Here is a 21,489-nt window from a genome sequence, read left to right as displayed (position 1 = left end):
AGCTATACTATGAAGCAACTATTCATTTTATAAAGTAAAGTCCTGAAAACTCATGGAACAATATATTTTAAAGTTCAATAAGCCTTAGGACTCTTTGGTGTTCTTAGTGCATACTAATCTCCACAGTATAGAATCAGAGGATACAGATGTTTCATATAGTTGGAGTCACAATTTGACAAGTTGTTAAGCAGCTATAGCTTCACAGACCTTTGTGCAAAACTATCCCAAACCAGAGGAAAGAAAATGTGGCCAGGGTGGCTGTATTCCATCACATTTGGATGGTTGCTGACTGCTCCAAGATCTTCCAGATGTATTTGTGGGCATTTTTCCACATTATAAAATTTGACCCAATTGGCCTAGGGAGAAGTTGTAATGGTGATCTATCAATTGTCTTCTGCTTTGTCAAGATATACCACTAGAACGGATTTACTAGGTAGTAATTAAAATTTTGTTTTGTTGAGCTATACATTTTTATATTAGGACCATTTTGGCCTGTTATACTAATTATGTTTGTTTCATGCCTATGTTTACAATTAAGAAGAAGAAGAGGAAGAAGAGATTGTACTTATATCCTGCCGTTCACTACCCAAAGGAGTTTCAGAGTGACTTACAATCTTCTTTTCCTTCCCCTCCCCACAACAAAAACCCTGTAAGGTAGGTGGAGCTGAGAGAGCTCTTGAGAGGAACAGCTCTGAGAGAGACCGACACAAGGTTACTCCAGCAGTTGAATGTGGAGGAGTGGGGAATTAAATTGAGTGGGGAATTAAACCCAGTTCTCCCAAATAAGAGTCTGCACACTTAACCTCTACACCAAACTGGCTCTCAACCTCTTCTTAACCACTTATTGGAAATGGCCCCAAAGAAAATATTTATTAAGCAAATATTGTCTTTACACAATAATTGGGGATCAAAGATTAGCACTTTTTACAGAGTATGGGATACCACAGGAATCACAAGGAAAAGAAATCAAAGAAGAATGAATGACCTCTCACTGCTAGCCCCACACCAAAGAAAACCATTAGTTAACCATTTTGGTGAATTTCTAAAACCACAACCAGAATTCACAATTCGATTTAAAAGTGATTTACAGTGCAATTCTAAACAGAATTACTCAGAATCCTAATAAATTCTACCCAGTGAGGATTACTCCCAGGAAAATGTTCTTAGGAGCAACTGTTTACTATCAACATGTCTAATTACAGGAATTACAAGATCCACAGTAAATCCTGAAATGTCCACCAACATACATTTTGAATCCTATGTCTTCATCACAAGCCTAGTACTTTTATTATCAAGCAGTCAGGGATGCATAAAATGATAGTTTTGACAAATGTTTTAGACTGAAAGCTGTCTTGAGCAGCTCTGAATCTCAGAGCAGCTTACAATCTCCATCCCTTCCATTCCCCACAACAGACACCGGTGAGGCAGGTGCAGAACTGCTTTTTAGACAACAACTCTGAGAGACCTGTAACTGACCCAAGTTCACCCACTTGGCTGCATGTGAAGGAGTGGGGAATCAAACCCAATTCTCCAGATTAGAGTCTGCCACTCTTAACTACGACACCAAACTGGCAGCATTTAAAAGTTAAAAATAAATATATAAGGATAATTTCTTACAACAAAGCAGATTCTACAATAAACTTCTTTACAATAAAAAAATAATCCTTCTTATTCTATTTTTATTTTGTTATTTATTTACAGAGTTTATATCCTGCCTTTCTGCTATCACAAAGACCACCAAGGCAGGTAACAAATTAAAGCATGGATAATAAAATCACATTTTAAAGTCATTTAGAGTCAGCCTCCACAAAAACATACATCATTAAACGATTAAAAATGGATCTGAAATGGTAAAAATGTTTGATAGAAATAAAGCAACATAGGGTTGATATTGTTGGCAGCGTAATTAACACAGCAAGAGTGCACAACCTGATTGAAGAGTAGGTAAAGGTTTATTTAGGAATTAATATACTTGATAGGAAAGAAGAGAGACTGAGATAGGTTTCTAACCACTTCTGTAGTTGGGATAATAGATATGACTGAGCGTGGCACTTCCAAGAAGAAGGGGGAATTGCTTTGAGAGTAGCAATCTGGAGTCAAACAAGTTATAAAAGGTGAAAAGGTGCTGACCTCGCTATCCTAATTGTCTTCTTGCTGCCCCCAGCAGGGTCTTCTTTTCTTTGTACACCAGATATTGCCTTTTCCAACTGATATATAAAGATTTATCTCAAACTCTAACAATCAATATTAAAATGCAGATTTTTCACTACACAAAATTTTCTACCTTAGAGAGAACAGTATGTCATATTTTCAAAAACAAAATAATTACGAGATGCTCATCTCTCAAAATATAGTTTTTTGATCTATATTTTAATCTGCCAATTATCTTGTACATATTTGACATTCTCTAACTAAAAAGCAGATAGGACAATTACATTCATTCGTTTATTAAATTATCATAAAAGTTACCCTTTTTATTCAGAGGAATGAGAAATACAGTACAAGGTGCACACATGTTGCCAGGGGTTGTTTTGTAGAAAAATAGGCGGTGGAGCTCATCCAGGGATTGTTATGCAGCTGCACCTACTATTCAATGGACAAGGAGTTGGAACTCTCAGAAAGGTTCAGGAGCTGTGCTCCTGCGAGCTCCCACTGAATCTGAGGCCTGCATGCTACCCAATGTTATGAGCTTTTTTTTAAATAGAAGAGTATCACCAGATCCAGGACATTTCATTTGTTAGTAGTACATAAGCCATACAAAGGAGCAGAAACTAGCTCAGTAGCATACCTGTGTTTGGATCTTTGGCAATTTGTAGTTATTCTGGAGATACCCATTTTCTTTGTTTTTATCTGCCAAAAAAGATGAATATGATGGCAAATTATTATATTTTTTAACAAAAGAAAAACAACCATTTTTAAATTTAATGGGTCTCTTCAATTCTGTCTCAGTATCTATGGCTATGAGCATTCAAACTGTTTGGATTCATTTTTCTATTCCTTTTTTATATGACTTCTTTCTAGGATTTGTATGACACAAAAAATCTAACACATTCAACAAGAGGGTAGACCCATGAGGAGGAAGGAGGAGCATCCTTGAGAAGGGTCAAAAGAATGCTCCCTGTAGCCAAAGACAGGAGCCCAGCCTTGGAGCCTAGGCTCCAGAGGTTTCCAGTCCCCAGGGGAGACATTTGCCTCAAGATCGGGTAGTTTTTCCTCCCTCCTTCTGTGTGGATCTCATGTCTATTTTTTCTCTTTTGGTGCATTTTTGTAGGGAAGAATGTTGTGCGAGTAGCCACACTTAATGGGACTCCATGAACCCATTAATTGGCCCAACTACCATTTCCTGGGCGTCTGGACAGCCCCTGCCACTTCAAATGCTGATGGCAGGGACACTGTTAGGGGAAGAGCAGACTACAATATGGCCCCGAAGCCACCAGTAGGATGCCAGTGGAGGTGGTAGTCCCCATTGCCAGGACCTATCCTCAGCTGACAATCAGCTGGCTGGTGGTGGGGGACTTACCAGGAGAAAGAAGGGGGTCAAGTCTCATTACCGGCATCACATAAGAAGTGAAATCATCATGCCAGTGGCATCTGGGTGATATTATGGTATTTGGGCAAAAACTCTATGGTAGAAGCCATTTTTACCATAGAGTTTTTACCCAAATACCAGAGTGCCACCTGGACATTGTTAGCATGATGTGTGATGCTGGCAATAAGGCCTAGACCTTTCTTCTTTTTCCTTGAGAAAGCCAGTTTGGTGAAGTGGTTAAGTGTGCAGACTCTTATCTGGTAGAACGGGGTTTGATTCCCCACTCCTCCACTTGTACCTGCTGGAATGGCCTTGGGTTACCCATAGCTCTCACAAGAGTTGTCCTTGAAAGGGCAGTTTCTGTGAGAGCTCTCTCAGATCCACCTACCTCACAGAGTGTTTGTTGTGGGGGAAGAAGATAAAGAAGATTGTAAACTGCTCTGAGACTCTGATACAGAGGGAAGAGTGGGGTATAAATCTATGGTCTTCTTGTTATTGTTGTAAGTCCCCCCCATCTCCTGCCAGTTGCCGAGAGGGACCTGAAAACCCTAGCTGCCAGTAGGGCTGATGCTGGCCAGGTAAGTCTGTGGCTGATTAGGTCCTTCCTTTTGTTTTGAACTTGAAAAAAAGGAATCATAGCATGGTATTTTTCAGCTTAGAAACAATTGAGACAAGGATGCAGGGAGCACCCTCTTCAGAGTCCATAAAACTGGATCCTTTAAGCAATTCATGGGGAACCTGGGATATCTTTTGTGAAGAGTAATAGCTACTTCCAGGGCAAATTTGATGCCATTCGTTTATAAGTAGCTACTTCAGACCCTTGGATTGAGTTTTCCATAGGAAATAACGGTTCTAAAATTCCAAAATAAAAAAAACCCTTAACAACTAAAAAAAAAAACTGGAACAGAATTCAAGATGGCAACAAGACACCTGGAAATCTGGGTCAATGGAAAAATATAGTCTTCTTGAATCCCAGATCCAACATTAAAATTAATTTTTCCCTCAGTGGCAACACAATATGCCATCCAATTGTTTTTTGCAGTGTCTGATTGTGAAAACAAATTGCATGTAAAGATGTTGTCTACAATTTGGTGTGTTCCCTCCACATTTTAAAATATTTCAACATTGTTCTGCAAATGTTGGGTTTTCCCTAGCTCTGGGTTGTCCCATTGTGCAGATTTTTGATCTACACATGAACCACCAACAGCTGTTAGATATATACCTATGTTGTTTGACAGGCTATAAAGATTGTTCATTCTCTAAAGGAGAATGTGTTATTTAATTTTAGTATTCCTTTAGATTTTTATTTCTTGCTTTTCTCCCTAATGGGGACCCAGAGTGGCTTACAACGTCATTATTTGCTCCTCTTTATCTCACAATAACTCTTTGAGGTAGGTCAGCCTGAGAGAAAGTGACTGGTGCAAGGTCACACAGTACACTTCCATGAAATAGCAGAGATTTGAACCTGGGTCTCCCAGACCCTAGCTCAGCACACTAATAACTACACCATGCTGGTTGAGAATTCTCTTTGCTCTTTTCATTCCCTCAATACTTGTCTGATCTTTCAGGCTGTCTACTCCATGCCCATCCCTTCATCCTTCCTCATCCCAGCTGCTTGCCTGCTCATTGATGCAAAAAAAGGGAGGACAGGCACACCAAGAACACCAAGTACATTTTAAACTCTTCCTTCATGCTTACTCCTGGCCATCAACACTATATTTTTGCACAGCCCTTTTTGCCAGCATGTTGTTGTAGGTAGTAAAACAGACTAACCATACAAACATCAGCTTGAATTTTTCCTTTACCATTCTAACTACAGCAATGGTCCAGTTTATTTCCTTATGTGTTAGGTTTGGTAGGTGTCCTGCTGCATGACCAAGATTATATTCTCTTAAAATCTTTAGGAGGAAGGTACCCATGAACTGTCAGTAAGGTTCACAGTCTCCATGTCCAGGCAGGGAATCCCCCACTTTTATGGTGCTCCTTCCTGCACTGGCCAACTGGCCAGTGGGAGACTCCCCCCCCGCAAACAACCACATCATGAGGGGCATCCCTAGACGATGATGTCACTTCCACAATTATGTAAGTGATGTCATTATGTCGGGGATGTTGTGCAACGACACTCTGTTTTTTTGGGCAAAACTATATGGTTTGAAGTTGATTTTACCATAGAGTTTTGCCTTCAAACAAGAGTATTACCGCACGACATCGCTGCCTCCTCCAGGAATGCCCACCAAATACTCTTGCTGGTTACAAGTTAGGACCTGGCATCCCTAACAGAGGGTGCCACAGCTCTTATGTGAGGTATTTCACTGTCCTGTTAGCAGAAGGACATAGGCTGAGAAATAACAGACAATAGTGGATGCCTTGGTGTCTCTTGAGTCCCCAAACCAGCACCCTCTGCTTTAAAGATAGATGAGTTCTGTAGCTCAGAAAAAGATCTCTCATAGTTCAGCATGAAAATGAGTGAAGCAAATAAAATCTAGGAATTCCTTGGATATATAGTACCAAACTCCTGATGTAAACATAATAAATGATATTGATGAAATTCCTTCCAATCTCAGCAGCAACCCAGCTGCAAAGACCAATGGCCAGTCTTTTCAATACTGGGAACTAGGGATGTCCGCTTGGTAAATATGTTTCTGTAGACCCAAATCAGAAACACACACACACCAATTTTTTTTTTTTTGAACAGCTCTCCTAGGAGCAACAAAAATCTACTTCATAATCTTTTAAAAGTAAAATGCTATATAAATGTTTAAATATTACCACTAATAAAATGAGCCTTTGTGGAAATCCAACAAACATCAGTCTTAGTATTTAGAAGGTTTATATTCCATTTTAATACAGTTATTGTCAAGGCAGAAAACAACAAATTAAAATGCAACATGAAGCATTAGTGTACATCCAAAAATGACTAGCTGAGCATCCAATAAATCCAATAAAAATCAATTCCAGCAATTCTAAATCCCATTTGGTAGTGGTGGAAAGTGTTGTAAAGTTGCAGCCAATTTATGGTGGCCCCCATGGGATTTTTAAGGCAAGAAATGTTCAGAGGTGATATGTGATTGTCTGCTTCTGCAGAATAACCCTAGACTTTCTTGGTGGTCTCCCATCCAAATACTAACCAGGGCCAACCCCGTCTCTGATCTGGCTAACCTGGACCATCTAGGTCATAGCAAATCCTGTTTAAAAGCAGTTAATTCAACAACTCTCAATAGGCATCATATTGAATAACTGGGGGAGCTACCACAGGTGGGTAAATCTCCCAATGGGCCAGTCCCCTAGAGGAATGCTGGTGCCAAGGAGCAAGCATAACCAGGCTCTAGCAACTGTAACAGAGCCTCAGGGATCATGAGTCAGGCCTTTCATTGACCATGGTAATTGGAATCAGTTTATCAGCTGTTTTCTTCCACACTGCTGCATTTTTTTCAGGAGGAAGCATTTCAGAAGGAGCCCACTGATAGCAATGTTGCACTGGGTGACCCCTGCAGCACTGCCTTGTATTTCCTCAGGAGCCACTCAGCTTGACTTGCTTCAGGGCCACCTTTGCTTTCCAGTTCTCTCATAGGAGTAGGGTAGCCACCTCCAGTTTGGGAAATTCTTGGAGATTTGGGAGTGGAGCCTAAAGAGGCCAGGATTTAAGGAGGAGAGGAGTATAGCGTCATAAAGGCCATTCTCCAAATCTTCCATTTTCTCTAGGGTAACTGATCTCTGTAGTCTGGAGATGTTGTAATTCTAGCAAATCCCAGACCCAGCCTGGAGCCTGGCGATACTACGATGGGAGCCACCACAGAGGAAGTGCTTTCTGCAACAGTCACCAATCCAATGTAGAATGAACTGTTAAAAATTCTCTGAACTGGGTTTTAATGAGGTACACATTGGAGAATATCACAGATCTGTTTTAGTTTAGTTTTTTTTTTGTCATAAATCCATTTCAATCTGACTTCATGCAAGATACTGTAATCTATCTAAAGCCTGGCTAAACATTTATTATATAAAATAAGCTACATTCCAGAACTCTGCATGTATAGGGGCTTCCTATTTTATTCCATGATTGGAAAACATTCCACAAATGGCATGCACATTTTCCATAATATATGCCAAATATTTCACTTCTTATAATTGAGAATGAAGAAAAAAAAAACCTTTGTGTGCCATAAATAAAACAAAGTAAGCACAAGAGCCAAGATTTATGAAGTGAATGGTCAGACAAACATCCCCCAGAGAACTTACTCATTCAGGTGAATGAGAGGAAAGAGGGAATCTTCCAGTTTTACAAAAGGACAGAGGGGCAGTGCTGGATGGTCTTGTACCAGACAGAAAACCTTCAAGTGTGAGGAACTGTTCTAAACAATAGATATGATGGATTTTGTGTTTTAAGCGTAAGCATTTGGGCAATACAAATAATTGCAAACATTTCAATCACAATTTCCAGTGTGTTCTGTTGCGTACTGCATATACTTTATTTTTAATGTACATTTAATGTGTAGAAATTTTAAAATTAAATCACAATAAGGGTGATTTGATTATATGGGGGTAAATTAAATATATATTTACTATTTGAAATTAATGCTGAACCTGTGTGGTCATCATTCAGATGCAACAATAAACTATGGTTTGTTACTAAAGAAATGAAACCAGGGGAATTCTCAGACTTGCCCTATTCTTCCTTCTCCCCTCCCTTTTTCCTTCTAAACTTTGATTTAGAATCTTGGGCAGAATCTACACAGGACACAAAAACATAACCTGGCCACAGCAGCAAACAGCATGCAAGTTGGCAGGAATGATGTACTTTCTAACCCCACTGTTCATTGCTGCTATCCCCACACCCACCATCTTTCTTCTGATGCATCTTTGAAAAAGCAAAGAAGTGACAAGATCACACTAGATTTCGAGTCCAGTAGCTGCCAAGACACTGGCTTACCCACCAGCCTCTTGTCTTTTCAGAAACATTGATACCAGCATTTCTCTCCGAGAATGCAAGTACACATTGACTTTAGTTTCATAAAGCAAGATAAGGAAATACCATCTCTGGGGAGAGAAAAGAACCTGAACTCCAAACAAAAATCATGTAATTAGATATAGCCTGCTTAAAATATGGGACTTTTGACAAATCAGCCCATTGACCTCACCAATAATGTCACCAATTGATGCATTTTATGATAAATATGTGAGGGAACAATTTTATAACTTACAAGCTATGTTAAATCCACAAGGATAAATTAAATTGTGGCAAACAGTTAAAGTAGAAGGAAAGAAGATACAATGCCTAGTGTATCTTTAATTTCTGGACTTAAAGAAGTAGGGTTGCCAGGTTCAACTCAGAAAATATCTGCACCTTTGGGGGTGCAGCCTGGAGACTTTGAGGGTGGAGTCAGGAGACTTTCCCATTCTCTAAAATAAATAAATATATAGCAGTGCAATCCCCCTGAATACAGTCTTCATTTCCTCATCCCCAGCAGCTGCACTTCCACTAAATGAAAATGAACATACACACTCACAAAGCAGTCAAAACAAAAAGTTTGCAAGCACACACTTTTGAGATCTCACTGGGGTAATTTACTCATGGGAGTTGCTGAATGTAACCATCTGCTGTATTTCAACCAACTTCTTCAGACTAACAAGAAAATGAAAGGAGAGCAGTCTAGAGGGTGGAGTTTTCCTCCAAAGAAACGGAGGGACTGTGCTTGCTTCTCTTCCTTTCTCACATGCTTCACACACTCACCAGGAAGACCAGTTGCTCTGTGTGCTTACCCCATCCATGCAGTTCTGTCCTGCTGAAAGGCACACCTTGCAAACACAAGCAGTTTCCAAGCTTTTTCTAAGCCTACAAAGTTTTAAAGGCACATGGTGACTGTTGGGGTGGGGTTTCCTTTGCTGGCCAGCTGGTTGGCAGCAGGGAGGAGCCTGCAAAACTGGGGGAATCCCCCTCTGGGACCTGGGGGCTGGCAGCATATAAAGAAGCCACCTACATTAATGAGGTGGATTAAGACAGAAGGGATCCTGGGAAATGTAGCTACCGTAATACTAGGCCTAGGATCATGACAGATACATATACTATTGCTAAATTTTTCCAAAATAGTCTTAAAATGTATCATCTACCTTTTATTATAGTTTGGTAATTATTATGATAACTATGGTATTAAGCTATATCAATATGCCAAAACAATTTAAAAATTAGATTAAATATTCACTATTTGATAGTTAATGTTAAACAGCCTCTGGGTATATAAAGATTATTAAATATCTGTTGATGTATCATTAATTTCACTTAGAGAGGAAAATATTTTAAAATATAAATATGTTCTATACATGAAATATGTATTTTAAACAATTTATGTCCATTGTGTTGTTGATCATCCTTATTATCAAATTTTATTTTTTATCAAATTTTCATCTGCCTGCTCCTTTTTCTTTCTGTATCCCTATTTTATTCAAAAACAAAAACATATTTTAAAAAAGGATAAAGAAAGAAGGAGAGTCACACAGGTGTTGATGAAGTCACTGGGCCAGAGGTTTCAAGGCCAATAATCCACGGAGGGAGTTTTGCCTACATATTCCATTTTGTTATCTCAAGGACCCACAGGTGGGAGAAGGTACCTTGCTTAATTAGGCCCTTTACAGCTGCAGAGTACATCGTCTCTTGATGGCAACACATATGATTAGTTAGATCCCCTGTTAGCAACATACGTGACTGGTTAAAGTCACTTGCTTAGCAACACACTTGATTGGTTAACCAAAATCTTACCAACGTGGGCTGTTTGGCATAAAGAAAGATCTTTCATTCTGGTTTAAGCCCTTTGTCTGGATTATATCTGTCTTTGGGTCACCTCTTGATTCTAGACCAGGTGGACTTTGCTGGCCAGAGCTCCTGCATTGGACTTTGAAACTCTGTTTGGACTCAGTCTGGTCAAGTAACATCTGGACTTACAGAACCAATGCTTATAAAAGTGCTTACATTAGATATTTAGCTTTTATTACTTTATCTTTGCTGTTTACTGCTTTTATATTGTGTATCTCTGCACGTTTATATTATAAATCATATTAATTAGGCTTTGTTGTGCTCTTGGGTTTGGGGGCTTCAGTCTGAATCCAGTACTGGCATTGGATGTGGCAGAGCCTACCCTCTCAGCCAGAAAATGGTGAGCAAGCCAGTGGGCTTCTGGTTTCCTGTGAACCTCAGCTGTTGCAGTGGTCATGCCACCAGGGGGGCTTTAATTTTTTTTAAAAATGGCAGTTAAATAGTATTACATCAATATAACATAATAGCAATGTGTATGCCAGCTTCCTCAAATCCACTGCTTTCATTTCTAAAAATTAAGTCTCTATTCCCTTCTGTTGTGGAGATATAATGGAAAAGACAGATCTCTGGCATATGTATATTACATTGACATAGCACTATTCAATTGCCACAAAAAAGCCCCTCATAGTGCAGGAGGAAATGCCTGCTTCTACAGCCAAGCCCCATGGGAGTCCAGGAGCCCACCAGCCTTTCCATCACTTTCCAGCTGAGGGGGTGGGATCTGCTGCCTCCAATGGTGATGGTGATGAAAAGTCTCTCACAGGGACTATGCTGGCATGCTAAGACCGCAATTAGTCCAGTCCTTTCTCTTTTAAAATGTAAAAGGTCATGATGCCAACTAACAGCTGTTTCCCAACCTGGCTTCTCCTTTTTCACTCCCCACTCCTATACCTTCCCCAAAGCCTAATACACTCCCAAAGTTCCAGGAGATAAATTTTCAATAAACCTCAGATTTTAGGAGTGTGTTGAATTATTTGGGCAGTACCTTAGCTGGTCCAAAACAGCTAATTTGGGAAAAGTTTTTCATCTTCAAATTAGTTAAGAATTTCAGTATTATAATGTACTACTATAATGACATACAGCTCAGAGACTGTGCGGATAAGATGCATGATCCATATCCATGAAATCTGTACTGATATACAGGTTGTACAGAAAAATTTTCAGTATTCTTGGTCTCTGGTGTTTCTGAACAAATCAGAGGGGGAAAAGTAACACACATTCTAAATGTTGTTCCTTTGCTTACTTCCGTCATATACTTACATATTTATTATAGTTGTTTCTCATCCTTCATCCAAGTGCCTCAGAGAAATATACATGAGTTTGTTGTTTTTCTATGGCAATGCAGTAAATTTGTTTAGACCAACAGGCTACCCAGTGAACTTCATGGCAGAGAAAGGATTTGCTCTGGCTCCCCACAGTCCAAACCCAACACTCTACACCATCAAAGTCAATAAGTTCTCAGATATCTCTGAGTGTAAACATTGGTTCATTGGGAATAGCAGAGCAGTTTTGTGACTTTGGGGAATGCTCAAATGTCAGATTTGTGGGCAACAACCAAAGCTTGTAGTAATTCCTAACATGCCAAGTGCAAGTATTGACATTCATAATTTAAATGACTACATAACATGCCAACAACCTGACCTCCTAATAGCTTATCTTAAAAAAGAAAGTTAGGAATCCCTAAAATTACTTACAAGACCCGACTGTGTTGTGATTGAAAATCTTACTCCAGATCCCGTTGTCTGTATTGTCTTTTACTCCAAATTCATAAACTGTACTGGGTTTCAAGTTGTCCACCACTGTTTCTGTAGTAGGGCAAAGCTGAAAAATCCACTTCTTGTTCTTATCCTTCTCTCTGTAGCGAACTGTATAAAATCTGTATAAAAGCAAGCATATATTTTGGATAAAAGAAAAGTAAAAAAAACCCAATACTTTTTAAAAACCCAATACTTTCAATATAAGGTTCACATAATAAGCTAATAGATGACATTTTGGCCATGGCTCAATGGTTAGAGAATCTGCTTGACATGCAGAAAGTCCCATGTTTGATCTCTGCAATCTCCAGTTAAAAGGACCTGGCAGTAGGTGATGTCACAGACCTCTGCCTGAGACCTTGGGGAGCTGCTGGCAGTATGAGCAGACAGTGCTGACTCTGATGGACCAATGCTTTGATTCAGTAGAAGGAAGCTTCATGTGATTGTGTGATTTTGAGCTTCAAGTAAAATCAAAACAATTCACTCACATTACTTACATCATACATTAAAATTAAACAGTAACTGAGTCACAAAGTGTAGCTTACACAAGATCTATGGGAAGCAGTTCCACAGATCTAGCAGAATGAATATCCAACCATTTGAGGAGAAATTCTTATTAAACAGTAGGATTACTGAAAACAAACTTTTGACTCCTGAGTTTTCAGGCAGTTACTTAACCTTAAAGGCCATTTGAGTAATAATTGCATTTTATCTGGCATAGACATAAATGGGAAGAATTCTCTGTGGGCAATATGTTCTTCCTTCAAAAACAAACTGCTTTAAGAAAAAAGGCATCATGAATATTTTACCTAGAGGGGGAGGGATATTGTGTAGTGCCTCTTTCAGAGACTATCCCAGTAGGCCTCAGAGCAGGCAGGAGAGTAGGAGGGACTCAATGCGTCTCAGTCCCCCTGCTAGCAGCCTGAAGGGGTGCAGAGCCTACTAAGAATCTGCAGAACCAGGCCAGGACAGCTCCAGTGGGGGACTCGTTTCACATGCGCAAAGTGTGTGCAATGTAATGACGTCACCCAGATGTGACATCATCACACTAGTGATGTCACGTGCCAGCCACTCTAGGCATTTCTGGGAAAACTCTATGGTTTTCCTGGACACTCTAGCAATTTGGGAGGGAAAACCTATTGCATCATAGAGTTTTCCCAAATTGCTAGAGCATCCAAAAAACCCATAGAGTTTTCCCAGAAATGCCTAGCGCAGCCAGCGCATGACATTGCTGGTGTGATGACATCACTTCTGGGTGACATCATTGCGCCAGTGACATTGGGGGAGGTTCCCCCGCCAGCCCAATGTGGGTCGGTGGTTTGGAACCTCCAGGTGGGAGAACCCCTGCCTGGGCTGGGGGCTTTGTAGCCCTAAGGACAGCTCTGGCCTAGAGCTATAGAATCAGCTTACTTGTGTATTGTTATTCCTTGTTCCAATAGCCAAGTTACCTGCCCTACAATTACTGTTAATAAAGAGGACTTCAGAAAAGTGGAACTGGGTGTTTGCTCCACCGTTACACAAAAGCAGGCACTTGGTAAATTGATGTGTGGTGAGTTGTGAACCAGGGATTTATAACCTATTGCCTTCAATAACTCAGCTGCTTCAAAATAAGACTTGTTTAAAGTCACTTGCTGGTATGTTTAATAGAAATGTCTTTTGACTACCTGTTCTGTCTAGAAATTCCCACCTTAAACATATGGCCTCATTTTCCCAGAGAACAAATACAATAAAATTTAATAACTAAAACTTTGTTTTGATGTTACTGCATAATTTTACTAGTTGATTAGCCTCCAGGCAAAAACAACATCAAAACACTTTAAAAGTTCTCAGAAACTATGCCAATTACATGATTTAACTGACTAGCACTTCTTGATTTACCCTGAAGCAAATGAGATAAAAATCAAAATCAGAATGTCAAGAACCACAAAACATCTATGTTGAAACAGCAATATACATGCAAGCATGCATAGCGAACTGCATAATAGCTGAGGCGAAGATCACACACATTTAGATATAAATTAAACAGAATGGTTTAGAAAGGGAATATCAAAGACAAAGCAATAACACTGAAACTGTGTAAATATTCTCTGCTTTTAATACTCACTTGCAAGGTAGCACTTCTTTCTGATACACCTGATAAAATTACTCCTCTCATGCACCATTTGTGCTCTTTCATTGCAGTTTTTCCTTTTGTTCCCTTAAACTTCTCTGCTTCTCAAGTACCATTTTTCTTGTTTGCATTCAGAAACCTTGGCTTCATTTGTTCATGATGCTGTTTGATCCATTTGGCAGTAATGATTGCATACCTTTGTTTGTGAGCATTTGTCATTATGTCAGAAACAAATTGCATGGGTTACCATAGCCAATAAGACTGAACAGCATTGTGGGGAAGCAGGGCTGAGGACAGGAAAGGCAAAGCAGAAGAAGGAGAATGGATTCAGAAATGAACAGTACTGGGACTACATAAAGTTGCTTTTGACAAGTGCCAGCATTACTGAAAAATGGAGACACTATGTGGCATTCACAAAAACAAAACATGAAGTGAGATAAGTGGTTTTAAATCTAGTGTTGGCCCCAACTGTAACAACTGGTTATACTTAATAGTTCCTCTGCTGTTTGAATTTTATCAGCAGAACATCATTCTATGATCTGCACAAGATGTATCATGTAACCATTGAAGTGCATACCTGTCATTTGCACAGTTATTCATTGTGGTCCAATCATGCTTTGGGTTGACTAAGACTCCCCAAGACAAGAAGACAGAAGTTGGAGTTAAAGTGCCTATTACCAACTGGAGGGGCTTTGGAGTCTTTGTCTGACCTGTAGATGAAAGGTAAAGAAAATTCCATGTACATCTAATTTTCTTTATATTAAAAGATATACCTCAAACAACACTTGCAACATATATATCTCATGCACACGTGACTTATCAAGGCAAATATAGCCCACTAGCCATAGGTACTGGCTCATTAGGAACTCAATACTGCTTGTTTCTTTATTTCAGCCCACTTCTGGTAGGCAGAAGGTTTCTTAGTGTTTAACTGGAACTTGAGTATGCCAGTCCTTGCACCACACTTTTCTTCAACTTCAATGTGATTATTTCCATGTTATTCCACTTCATTTACAAAATTTATTCATTAAAATTTAATATGCCTCCTCTCCAAAGACCTGTTCAAGGCATATCACAAAGAAAATGGCAAAACAAACCATATAACTATAGCATAAATTTATATTTATGCTGTATGCTGATGGGTTGGGACTGTGCTGCATCAACCTTTGGCTCATTAAACCATCAATCAAGGTCTGTTGCATTCCATTGGCTGAAGGTGGGAGGAGGAGGGAAACAGCCATAGAAAGCATTCCCCCAGTTAGCCAAGGGCTCCTGGATCCTGGTGAGTGTGTAAAAGGAAGAGAAGCAAGCAGAGCCCCTTGTTTCTTTGGAGCTGCTCTGCTTTCATTTTCCTGCTAGTCTTAAGAAATTGGTTGAAATACGGCAGATATTATATCCAGCAGTTCCAGTGAGTAAATTGCTCCAGTGAGTAAATTGCCCCAGTGAGATTACAAAAGTGTGTGCTTGCAAACTGTGTTTATTTGGCTGTTTTGTGTGTGAGAGTGTGTGTGTGTTCACTTTCATGTAATAGAAGTGCAGTCAGCTGCTGAGGAACAAGGAAATGAAAACTGTATTCAGGGGAATGGCATTGTTGTATTTTATTTTTTTGGGGGGGAGAATGGGAAAATCTCCTAGCTCCACCCCAAAGTTCTCTTCCCAATAGCTCCCTTCTTGACATATCTTGCCTCCCTCTATCTTTCCCTTCCTTCTCCAGCCCCCTCCAGGGTCATGAAACTCACCAATAGCAAATTTCTAGTGCCCATTGTATTTCTTCCCATAACAGACCTTATTACTAGTATGTTATATAAAATATCAGATCATAACAACAATCAGGGCAGAAAAACAGTATAAAACAACATTTCAGCAGCTAAAAATCATGTTCAAAAGATAGGTCACAAGTGTGGGAGGCTGGTACCCCCTCCCTGCACATGCCCCTTATGCCCCTTCCCCACCACCACCATGCTTGCCCTTGCCACCGCCCACCTCTCTGCCACTCTCCTCTGCCTTGCTGCCTACCAGGAGTGTTGTGGGTGGCAGTGATGGCAAGGAAGGGGCTGAGCAGGGGCGGTGTGACAGCAGGTTTGCTGAGAGACTGCCCTCCCTTGCTGCACAGCCCTGCTGCCACCACCCTCACTGCCCTAGCTGCTGCCCAGCCTGGCCAGGAATGCTGCAGGCAGCGGCGGGAGTGGTGGGGTGTGCCTAGGGCACCAAAAACATTTGGCACCAGCCCTGTTTCTCATCCTTCTCCCTTACTTTTTATAAAACATAAACAACCTCCTGCCCTTAAGTTCCATTGTTTTTCATTGTCATTAACCCCCGTTTTCCACAGCAGCCTCTTTTTCTCCAAATGCCTGATGCTTTGGATTGACTAAGACTCCCCAAGACAAGACAGAAGTTAAAGTGCCTATTACCAACTGGAGGGGCTTGACTTTTAATTCCCACTAAGTTTTATTAAATTTGACCTTCCTTTCAAATTCCTGCAGTCCCAATGTTTGAGGGTTTTCTTTTTTTTTCTTTTTTTTTTAAATTTCAATTTTATTGTTAAAAAAAAATGATACAAACAAGAACTTAAATAACGCTTATACAAAATGGCCAGATAGTTTTTCCACTCCTCAACGCAAAGAGCTTATTGCTTACTTGATACTGGCAGGTAAAATTTTAGTAGCTCAGAAGTGGAAAAAACCTAATCTTCCTACTATGGATGAATGGTTTGCGAAAGTCAGGGAGCTTATTGTGCAAGATAAATTGTCCACACAGCTTTTAATCATGGAATCACCGAACTATAAGAATAACTTTATTGAAAAATGGTTTCCATATCTTGAATATGTGAACTCAATTGCCTCTGTAGAAGAAATATTGCCTCCTGAACTGTTGAACTTTATTGTTCTGTAATTGATGGATCTATGCTTCTTTTTTGTAAAACCAAACTTTGAGGGTTTTCTTGATCCGCAATGATGTTTTAGTTCTTTCACAGGAAGACATTCCCTTTCTTGAGCAGTTAAAATGTTTGTAAATGACCTGTAATATCATAACAATTGTTGTTGTAGTTCAGTCGCACAATTGAGTCCGACTCTTTGAGATTCCATGGACAAAGTCACGCCCTCCTGTCTTCTACCATCCTCTGAAGTCTGCTCAAATTCGTGTTAGCTACATCAGTAACGTTGTCTAGCCATCTCATCTTTTGCCATCCTCTTCTTCTTTTGCCTTCTGTCTTTCCCAGCATCTGGATCTTCTCCAGTGAGTGCGCCCTTCTCATTGGGTGGTCAAAGTATTTGAGCTTCAGCTTCAACATCTGACCTTCCAGGGAACAGTCTGGGTTGATTTCCCTTAGGACTGACTGATTTGATCTTCTTGCAGTCCAAGGGACTCTCAAGATTCTTCTCCAGCACCACAGCTCAAAAGCATCTATTTTTCTGTGCTCAGCCTTCCTTATGTGCTCAGCCACCTCTCACAGCCATACATTACTACTGGGAATACCATCGCTTTGACTATATGGACTTTTGTTGGCAGGGTGATGTCTCTACTTTTTATTATACTGCCCAGGTTCGCCATAGCTGTCCTCCTAAGGAGCAAACATCTTTTAATTTCATGGCTACAGTCACCATTTGCAGTGATCTTGGATCCCAGAAATGTGAAGTCTGTCACTACTTCCATATCTTCCCCTTCTATTTGCCAAGGTGTGATGGGGCCAGATGCCATGATCTTAGTTTTTTTGATGTTGTGTTTCAAGCCTACTTTTGTGCTCTCCTCTTTCACCCTCAACAAGAAGTTCTTTAGGTCCTCCTCACTTTCTGCCATTAGAGTGGTACCATCTGCATATCTGAGGTTGTTGATGTTTTTCCTGGCAATCTTAATTCCGGCTTGTGCTTCATCCAGGTCAGCATTCCACATGATATACTCTGCATATAAATTAAATAAGCAGGGTGACAATATACATCCTTGTCGAACTCCTTTTCCTATTCTAAACCAATTAGTTGATCCATATCCCGTTCTGACAGTTGCTTCTTGACCCTTATACAGGTTTCTCAGGAGACATGTGAGGTGGCCTGGTACTCCTATCTCTTTAAGGACTTGCCACAGTTTGTTGTGATCCACACAATCAGCTTTAGCATAGTCAATGAAACAGAAATAGATGTTTTTCTGATACTCCCGTGCTTCCTTCATAATCCGGCGAATGTTGGCAATTTGATTTCTAGTTCCTCTACCTCTCTGAACTACCAGCTTGAACTTCTGGAAGTTCCCGATCTACATACTGCTGAAGGCTAGCTTGTAAGATCTTTAACATGACCTTGCTGGCATGTAAAATGAGTGCAATGGTGTGATAGTTTGAACATCCTTTGGCATTACCCTTCTTTGGGATTGGAATATAAACTGACCTTTCCCAATCCTGTGGCCACTGTTACATTTTCCAAATTTGTTGACATAATGTGTGCATCACTTTAACAGCATCATCTTTTAGGACTTTGAATAGCTCAACTGGGATACCATCATCTCTGCTCACTTTGTTGTTAGTAATGCTTTCTAAGGCCCATTTGACTTCACACTCCAGGATGTCTGGCTTAAGGTCAGCAATTTTACTCTCATGGTTGTCAAGGACATTGAGATCCTTCTTGTATAATTCCTCTGTGTATTCTTGCCATCTCTTCTTGATCTCTTCTGCTTCTGTTAGGTCCCTACTGTTTTTGTCCTTTATCATGGCCATCTTTGCACAAAACATTTCCTTGATTTCTCCAATTTTCTTGAAGAGATCTCTTGTCCTCCCCATTCTGTTATTTTTCTCTATTGCTTTGTATTGTTCCTTCAGGAAGGCCTCCTTATCTCTCATAACAATTAGCTGACTAAATTATCTAAATTTTCTCCTCTACCAGCCCTGTTCTCAAGTTGCAGGAAACACACGTACAATCAATGTTTAGTGTATGCCTGATTTTTCTTTATACATGCAGGGTTACAATCAATGCATGTACAACTGAACATGTTATTTAAACCTAATATTTGCCCCCAGTTTCATTTATAAAGTGAACTGGGTATTTGTCCCCAGTTTCATTTATAAAGTGATTACCTGTTGCTCTTTCTTATAAAACATATGTACACATGTATATGAAGATATGCATGTGTTCACTATAACATGTGAACAGGGTTAGAGTCAACCATTTATTGAACCTGAAATGCAGAGTTAGTCTGCATGTAGACATAAAATATATCTCTGGCTTAATGTTTGAGGGAAATTATGGCATACCAAACAAACAGAAATTGCTAAAATATTACTATCATTTTTTTAAAAAAATTAGCTATTTATTGCCAATATCAACTGTCATATCAACTGAAAAATGTTTGTTTCTCCTTCTAGCTGTTTATTACCTGAGCATGATTTCCTGTAATTTGGAACAGGTGCAGGCCTCACTGCAATCAAGTATCTTGGTTCTGCATCTGGAAAATATTAACATGACCATTAGTAAGAATCAATAAATGAACTAAACCCTTTTAATAATCAAGAGTGTATATAATATTGTTATTGGTCACAGCATGATTAAATATTGATTATTTCAATAACTTTTGAAAATACACCAAGAACCACCCCAGCATCAGGAACAGAAGAATGGAATTTGTCTTCTGATGGAAAAGTGGAGGGGTGGGGCATTGACTTCCTGGTGCAGGGAAAACCAGAAAGAATCTGCTCGGTCCAAAGCTCTTTGTCCGCTTGCCAGATCTCTGCCATTTGCAAGCTGGAATCTGCACTTAGACCCCCTTCTGCATATATTCCAAGCCCTTTCTGGAGGCAGCAGGCTGCTCCAGGTCTGTGGATCGGCAGCCGCTCATCAATTCTAAGGAGCCTGTGTTTACATCCAGGTTTTGGTGTTCTAGCACATGACTGATAGGACCTATCCACCACTGAGGACCCTCCACATAATAGCATCAGCAGGCCCAGAACTTTTGTCTATAAACATATAAGTACTATAAGTAAACAACCATGTTCTTGGTTAATTTGTTTAATATACCCAGGGCTTTTTTTGAGCAGGAATGCACAGGAACGCAGTTCCGGCTGGCTTGGCACCAGGGGGTGTGACCTAATATGCAAATGAATTCCTGCTGGGCTTTTTCCCCACACAAAAAAGCCTTGTGTGAAACAATGGTGACATCAGGAGGTGTGGCCTAATGTGCAAATGAGTTCCTGCTGGGCATTTTTCTACAAAAAAAGCCCTGAATATACCTTCTTTCCTGAGAAGCAGAATTTTGGACCTATTGAAGTAGCACAGTGTTAATGAGCAGCAGCACTTAAAGCACACTGTGGACTTCCAGGTTATACTTTTGCAAAGCTTTAATGACAACAGCAGTGTTTCAATATGATGCATCAGCATAAATTAGCAAAATACTTTTCTGCTCATAGCTATCTAAGGTTCCAACAGTAAAGTTTGGCATAGTAAAACATTTCCCTCCCAGCCTGGTGGAACAAGCTCCCAATCAAGATCAGGGCCCCATGGGATCTATTACAATTCCGTGGGGTTTGCAAGATGGAGCTGTTCTGCAGGGCTTTTAGTTGAGAGCTAGCAAAACCTTTGGATATAAGACCATCAAACACTCCTATGCAAATTACAATGCCATATAGTAGTGCAACTATTTATAAATAATATTGTAGGTCCATTGTCCAAGACCTATGTGGAACCTAAATATACACAATACAATACAAATTTCATAAGGGGTTCCATATATAAAGTACAGTGCTAAACAAACAAAAAGTATCCAAAACATACAAAAGTCTCTCTGTTTCTGCAAGTCAAACTAAGATAATGTCCATGAAAAGGGATAAATGTATTCCCAATGAACAGCCACACCGTATAATAACCAAATCTTGCTCAGTATGGCAAACGGTTATTTACAAACCATTGGCTGCAAATTCCAAATGTCTGGCTTTCACGCAGAGCAAATGATAAGAATGTGGTCCTTTTCTTAAGATAAAGCAGTTGTTAGATGAACAAGAGCAGGACATGCCTTCTGGAATAATGGCGGTTTTGTGTCAACTTACTTTTATCTCTTTCTGCTTTATTTCAAAGGGAACCCAATGAGTATAATAAACTTCTTACGAGGACTCAGCCTGCAAATTGCATTTTACTTTCCCATTAGAGACATTATCTTGCTTTGACTTGCAGAAACAGAGAAACTTTTGTTTGTTTTGGATACTTTTTGTATGTTTAGCACTGTACTTCTGAAATTTGTATTTCTGAAGTTTGTATTGTATTATGCATGTTTAGGTTCCACATAGGTCTTGGACCACAGACCTACAATATTATTTACA

The 21,489-nt window shown here is 39.8% G+C and overlaps 1 protein-coding gene across 4 annotated transcripts in view; it reads right to left on the bottom strand.

Moving 5' to 3' along the window:
* Window positions 1-21,489, bottom strand: part of ABI3BP (ABI family member 3 binding protein) — a 251,823-nt gene that overhangs the window by 153,595 nt on the left and 76,739 nt on the right. For all 4 annotated transcript variants that reach the window (XM_060234570.1, XM_060234572.1, XM_060234573.1 and 1 more), the window contains exons 3-6: window positions 19,557-19,625; window positions 14,776-14,908; window positions 12,029-12,210; window positions 2,789-2,850 (exon numbers count right to left, since the gene is read on the bottom strand). In XM_060234570.1, the coding sequence (XP_060090553.1) occupies window positions 2,789-2,850; window positions 12,029-12,210; window positions 14,776-14,908; window positions 19,557-19,625 (446 nt within the window). The remainder of the gene's footprint in view (window positions 1-2,788; window positions 2,851-12,028; window positions 12,211-14,775; window positions 14,909-19,556; window positions 19,626-21,489) is intronic.

This window comes from Heteronotia binoei, chromosome 3 (genome assembly GCF_032191835.1).
Source record: "Heteronotia binoei isolate CCM8104 ecotype False Entrance Well chromosome 3, APGP_CSIRO_Hbin_v1, whole genome shotgun sequence".
NCBI lineage: Eukaryota > Metazoa > Chordata > Lepidosauria > Squamata > Gekkonidae > Heteronotia > Heteronotia binoei.
This window is presented reverse-complemented; position numbering and strand designations above follow the sequence as displayed.